Source organism: Telmatherina bonti, assembly GCF_933228915.1.
Source record: "Telmatherina bonti genome assembly, chromosome: 9".
Classification (NCBI taxonomy): Eukaryota; Metazoa; Chordata; class Actinopteri; order Atheriniformes; family Telmatherinidae; genus Telmatherina; species Telmatherina bonti.
In genome coordinates this window covers 31450578-31457559 of record NC_136627.1, presented here as the reverse complement: position 1 = coordinate 31457559, position 6982 = coordinate 31450578, and the positions used below count along the sequence as shown (strand labels likewise).

Sequence of the window (6982 nt, the reverse complement as noted above, 5' to 3'; positions counted from 1 at the left end):
AAAATCAACAGAAACAGCACAAGACATTGCATTGGTGCCATCGTGTGGTTAACTCTACAGAAACAGGCACAGGAAAAGGAACATTTTATGCATTGTTTTACCTAAATTATTGTATTTACAGCGCACAAAAAGTAAAAGACTTTTTGTAGCATATATAGATCTTTTATTAGTAAGTCTTTTTTCACCTAAAAGTGAGCCTTAATTCTGTGCATTAGGATTTTTTGCCCGAAGAAGAATGATTTATTAAAGATTGGATTAAAATGTATGTAATCACTGTTTGATGATTACATATTTCTAAGAGAGTATATCCATATCAGACTTCTTCTCTTCACTCTGCTCAACATGCATGACTTCTTCCAGCTGCCTGACAAGCTCTGCTAGTGTCTTCATGTCATGGTCCCTCCTTTCTAGCAGCTCATAACGAAGACTGGAGAGGTCCTGTTTGATCTCTTTTAGTTCACCTGTAAGTGAAAAGCATTGAATTGTTTTTTTTTTCCTCATAATTTGGTGATTTTGACATGAAAAGCAGGGTGTTGAGGAAAACTGCTTAGCTCACCCTCATTCACTTCGTCATTATCTTTATCCGTTTGTGCTTTTAGGATGTATCTTTTGATGAGGCAGTTCATTACCTCCTGTAATGAAAGATAGATTATTTTAACCTTAAACTGATGACCCAGCAGTTTCTAATGAGGATAAGTTGGTTATAGAGGAAAACATAGTAGCTTCCAGTTTGATTAGTGACCATGTATAACAAAACAGTTGAATGTGTGTTAAGACTGACACATTGGGTGCTTGCACGTACCGTGTATATAACAATTTCTTGTGAGTATAGCTAGAAAGTAATAAAATCCCTCACTACAAGGGCATTATTTGTCTTCAAATATCTGTGTGCAGTACTTTAAATAGAAAATATTTTTTGCAGTTATCAACACTTTATTTGCATTATGATTTATTAGCATTGAGAATGTATTGTTAATGTGTGTGTTGTATTTAAATACTTTGAGATACTCTGATATAGTCTTCATATTTAAGTTGTTGTTGATAAAGGGGTTTTAGAGAAGAACTTTGACACTTTAGTTTCACTGCAACAAATGTTTTTTTTTTTTTGTTTTAAAATAAAAAAAAATAAAGAAAAGACCTTACTTGATGATGAGACAGAGGAAGAGATTTCCAGTTCAATCCTCTATATTGCCTCAGCTAAAGTAAGCAACAACAGAATAAAAAGCTGTTATTGCAACACATACACTTATAACACAAAGAGGCTTTGCAGATCATTAAACTTTATCCCCAAAAAAACAAAATACTGTTTAAAAATGTAAAAGATTTGCCATTTACTACATTTTTATTTGAATAGTTAATGCCTCACATTGTTTAGCTCCACTTCTTCATTTGAATTTTCTCTGTTTTTGCCTGAAAATAGATTACAAAGAAATTCCTTTATTCCCAGTAAGATGGAAACTATAGATTTGGGGCTGGGTACAAGGTTGAAGGGCACTGGTAGGGTGCTACCATGCTCAAAGTAGGCAAACCACAGTTTGGCTCGAGCAAATTTCCATTCAACATCAGCATCATCCTATAACACAGATGAGAAAAAGGTGCAAGAGACAGAAAATGGTGAAAATTTGGAATGGTAAAGGATTTGTATTCCTATGTAGTACACAAGATACAAAACTGAATAGTAATCATGAAGTATACCTCAATTTCTTGGAAAGAGCTGTTAAACATTGCTATGAGCATATTCAGCAGGACAATCACCATAATGATGTTGTACACTCCATACAGAACATAACCTATGTTCTCAATGAACTTATGGTTGATGTTAATAACCACAGATTTTACTTCTGACAGTCCAAAGATGGCCCAAAAGAGCGTTTTAAAGCTTTCTTCAACCCTACAAGAAAGAAGAAACGTGGAAGTCAGCATGTCTTTAAACAGATGTCTCAGTGTTGCATCATGTTACACAGTTTGTGTTCTTATGCATTTGTAAAATATTTTGCCAGTCCAAATTGTCTTTACTCACGTTGTAAACGCGCTGTTGTGTTTAGCTCCAAGGTAGTATGAATACAGATTGAACATTCCCACCATGAATGCCACAAAAACTGTGATAAAAATCACCAGAAATTTGAAGATATCTTTCATTGTTCTTCCCAGAGAAATCTGCAGAGGTCCAAACCTCTCATTGGCAGGCAGGATGTATGCAATTCGGGAAAAACTCAGCACGACAGCAATTGCATAGAGACCTTCGGAAATAAGCTGTGGGTCTGACGGCATCCAGTGGATTCTTGCTGAGAAGAGAAAACAGTGAGAAAAGCTTTCATACAGAAAACTTTTCTATATGAATAGGAGTACTGATGTAAGGATATTTTACTTTAAAAAAAAATAAAATAGCCTGGATGTTTATAATAACAAATAAAAACAAAAAGAAAATGAGACAGCCAAAAGAGCTGGGATATTTTAAATCAGTGTTTTTCAACCACTGTGCCGTGACACAGTAGTGTGCTGCAAGAGATTATCAGGTGTGCCCTGAGAAATTACCCAATTTCACTTAACTGGTAGAAGAAGCAGCTCTGTGTTTATCCAAACAGGCCCCAGTGAAAGATAATAAAATTCCTTCTTCTTGTGTTTATCTAATTTCTATTCAAGAGGCTTTGACAAGATGGACTTTATATTAATAATATGGACTTTAAAAAAAAAAAAAAAAAAACTTGATTAGTGATGTGCCTTGTGGTTTCTCAGTGAAAAAAAGTGTGACTTGGCTCAAAAAAGGTTGAAAAACACTGCTTTCAATTATTAAAAAGAAAAAAAAAAACATTTTGTTTTTCTTATTTTTGCTTGGTTTATATAACAGAGGTGCCCAAAGTCTGTCCTCATGGGCCGCTGTCCTGCAGGTTTTTGATGTACTCCTGCTCCAACACAACTTGCTTCAATTAAGTGGATCCGACAGTCAATGAAGTTCTGCACAATAGGTGATCCTCTTGAGTCATGAGTATTTGAACAGGGACACATGGAAAACCTGGAGGATTGTGGCCCTCGAGGACCGGAGCTGGGCACCCCAGGTTTACAGTGTTGCTAGTTGGGTTTGCATTATTGTGAATGCTATTAGTTATTTACTTTTCATGCTTCATTTCAGTGTAACCAAAGTGATGCACGATGGTACAAAATACTGCTGCTAAAGTGGAACATAACAACAACACGTCACCCCTTAACTGGCTGGCTTTAGAATTAATGAAAAATTGATGTTATTAATTTTTCAGTCTTGGAATGGCCAAGCCTATCTTTGTTGATGTAAGTTGGTTAACCCCTACGTGCCACTACCTCTGGTCAGCTGACCAGATGCTTCTTACTGTCACAATGTCAAAGTGCTAATCGAGAGGTGATCGATCATTCTCAGTTGCGGCTCTGAGGTTGTGGAATGATTTGTCTTTATGTGTCTGATTGACTGCTTTGGTTATTTTTAAATGATATTTGAAAGCTCAATTTTATTCCTTGACGTTTAATGGTCCTGACTTATTTTTATTTACTTTTATGTATTTTCTTGACTGATTATACTGTGCTTTTTACTGATGTATTCTACAATAACATTTGTGGTTGACAAATAATTGAATCACTAATTTAATTCTTATTCCACACTTACCCAGCTGGAAATATTGTATCTCGATGGGCAGGGTCATGTTGGACAGGTCACTGTAGTGCTTGTCAATATAACACTGAGCAGAATGTGCATGCCAGAAAGCCATTAACCTGGCAATAAAAGAAGTCATAAAAATGGCCAAAATACTAAAGTCAAGCAGGTTCCACGGTTCTGAGATGTATTCTCGGATGTCTTGGGACCAAATATCTTTACACTCTTCCCATATTTTTCCTGTTGAGAAAAAAAACTAAGTATTATTTTTACATTATATATGTACAAACAATTGAAAACACATAAAAATTAAATTGGTGGTCAAATCACTTAAGATTCACTATTACTTCATAAATGTATAATATTCACGATATTATTCAAAGGTTTCACCAACAGTATTAGATGAATTTGAATATAGACACCTCACTGAACTGATGACAGAGCGATGAGAAGGAAAAATAAAATAGCCTAATGGGATCTCAAATAAATTCAATGGGAAAAGGTTTTATTGATAAAACTTCCAGAATAGAAGTTGGAGCGGAAAATATGTTTACGCTCATGACCTATGACCCAAGAAATGATGAGAATCTCCATCCAGGTGAGGGGGGTGGTCTTCATCCGAAAGAGTTGTGAGGGATAATCATGGGTGGTCATGTTAGGCAGAAGTGACGTTCCTGCAAAGCGATCTGCTGCGTTCAGCACCAGTAGACAAAGAAATATCATAAAGGAGGCTGCATGGGCCACAAACTTCAGGAAGGGTCCACACATGAGTTTTCCTAACTGAAGTTAAGAAAAGAGAAAAATTGTTTCATTATTTCATTATTCAAATATTCTGCTGTTAATAATGTCCCTAAAAGTATTTCCACTTGCAGTAGGTCAGGGGTGTCCAACTCCGGTCTTTGAGATCTACCATCCTGCAGGTTTTATTGTTTCTGTTGCAACACACCTGACCTAAATCAATAGCTCATTAACAGGAAGGCGACAACAAGTTGTTGCAGGGATCCTCAATCCTGGTCCTTGAGGGCTGGTGTCCTGCAGGTTTTCCAAGTGACACTGCTGGAAAACAACTGTTTCAGACATGAACAAGCTCTGCTTATATCTGCTAAGTACACGCTGATTTGAATCAGGTGTGTTGCACCTGGGACACTTGCAAAACCTGCAGGAAACTGGCCTTTAAGGACCAGGATTGAGGATCACTGTTGAAGAGCCTTTTCATTTGAATCAGGTGTTGTACAAGTGAAAACACTAAAACCTGCAGGATGGTCGCACTCAAGCACCGGAGTTGGAGACCCCTGCAGTAGGTTCACGCTTGCATGGTGATAACTGTCTCCAACATTAGCAATGACTGAGTCAGTCATTAAATTCAAAAGAAATATGTCTGCAAGAGTTTTGGTCCTGTTGTATAAAATACTTATTTGTTGGTAAAATGTTCAGTTCCGCAAGCAAGGGTTTACAGTGAATCAATGTTAAATGTAGGATCAAGTTTCACCACTTTTGTTTTTTTTGTTTGACTGAGTATAAAAGATATCCTGTAAGAAAATGTTTCCAGTTTAACGGTGAATGGCATTTTAGGAACTAACCTTACTTGATGGTGCTATCCAGTAAATGAAAGCCAGGACAGGCAAGCCAACAGCTACTCCAAGGACAAGAAGAATTTTTACTGCTATTGTCTGCTGACGTAATCCAGACAAGTTTTCATACCAGATAGAGCGGAGCTGTTGTTGACAGTTTGGATGTGCTACAAACTGCTCAATGGGAAATACGATTGTTTGGTTTGTACATTTGTTGAAGAGAGCAAGAAAGACAGACAAAGAAAAGAGATGTCAAACACTAACATATGAACATTTAATATTCAATATTTTTTAAAAATGCAACTGTGCTTGAGTGCTTACCTTTTTAACTTCATACTTTATTGCAAGTTTTAACCTGATAAGGTTTTGTCTCCCAAAGACTTCAGAGTTTGCACCTGACTCAGTGTCCCCATTTAAGATGGCCTCCACTTCCTTTGTATTTCGACACAAATCCAGGAGCCCCACCACAAAGTCTTTACACTGCATGGACAGTTTCTTGTACTCATTCTGCAGCACAGAGAGGCAACATGCAGTACACAGAACGTTGATGTTTTATGACTCACTGAAACAAACAATAAAACAAAGCCTGGTCTAACTGAAGGCTGTTTCTAACATATGGCATCAAAAATGTTCTTGCAAAAACAAACAGAAGCTAAATATGTACATTTTATTATAAACACTGTACCTTGAACTCTTTCTCTGTGTTGGCTAAAACTGCAAGTTCGTTGCTTAGTTCCAGAGCTGCCATCACAGGGTCTTCATTGGAAAGGCAAAGATATGCTGGACTGGCTAGACCTTTATATGCATTAATGCGGGATTGTGAATGGCTGAAGGAGTCATGCCACTGATCCTCACTACAGGTCCTGCACTGACAAAAGTAGTCATGGGGGCGCTCTATTCGGGCCCCTCTCAAAAGAAGTATGTGAACTATTTCATACTCGTGGCACTGAGCAGCCAGGATGATGGGAGTTATGTCATGAGAGAAACGTGCACCGTCTTCATCATAAGAAAAAAAGTTGTCATGTGTCTCTGTCTGGCTGGGGCTGTTTGTCAGTCTCTGACCATCTGCAAAGGCTTCATGGCTCAATATGGCCTCTACTATGCGGACGTAACCTTTACTGATGGCTAAAAGCAAAGCGTCCCCTATTCTGGCAAGGTCTTTCTTCTTAAGTAGAAGCTTTGTAACTTCTAAATGCTCATTGGCAACAGCCAGCTGTAGTGCATTTTGGCCCATGTAATTTACACAATTTATGTTCAGGCGTGGAAGCTCCTCAAGCATCCGCCTTACTTCAGGAATATTGCCATACTCTGCAGCTTCAAGAAAAACCTCCTCGGTCACAGAAAGGCAGGGGGAAGACTGAGCCTGAAACAGGTATCCAGCTCCCCGTAAAGCTTGTCTCCTGGATTTGGCCCCAACCTGCCACCGTATCATGGCTCTTCTTTCACTGCTGCATCTAAACACAGATAAAATGTAGTGGTATGATGGCATTATTAAAATCTTGCAAATTTTCAGTTCTCACTGACTCAGCACATATATAGATATAAATCCCATTTTCAGAAGTGTGTGATGTTTAAAACACATGAAACTTATATTCAGTGGCAGATTTAAGAGATTTGGTAGGCATGGGGCCCTATGGTAAATATTGCACTTTCTATTCCACTAATGTATATTATTTGCGTTGCTAACAAACAGCCAGTGTAAAAGTCTCTTCGCTGACTGAGAGGACCGCGTATAACAGGGAAGGGTTGCTTCACTCGACGGTACGAACTGATCATTTGTTGTGACAAG

The 6982-nt window shown here is 37.9% G+C and overlaps 1 protein-coding gene across 1 annotated transcript; it reads right to left on the bottom strand.

Annotated features, from left to right (window-relative positions):
- Positions 1 to 294: 294 nt before the first annotated feature.
- Positions 295 to 6625, bottom strand: trpc6b (transient receptor potential cation channel, subfamily C, member 6b; the record flags this gene model as incomplete). The annotated part of the gene is made up of 10 exons (XM_079246054.1): positions 295 to 461; positions 557 to 632; positions 1367 to 1573; positions 1696 to 1891; positions 2021 to 2285; positions 3635 to 3862; positions 4186 to 4402; positions 5203 to 5367; positions 5515 to 5700; positions 5879 to 6625. 10 exons carry the CDS (start codon positions 6623 to 6625, stop codon positions 295 to 297), a joined length of 2454 nt encoding a protein of 817 aa, XP_079102180.1.
- Between the last annotated feature and the right edge of the window lie 357 nt (positions 6626 to 6982).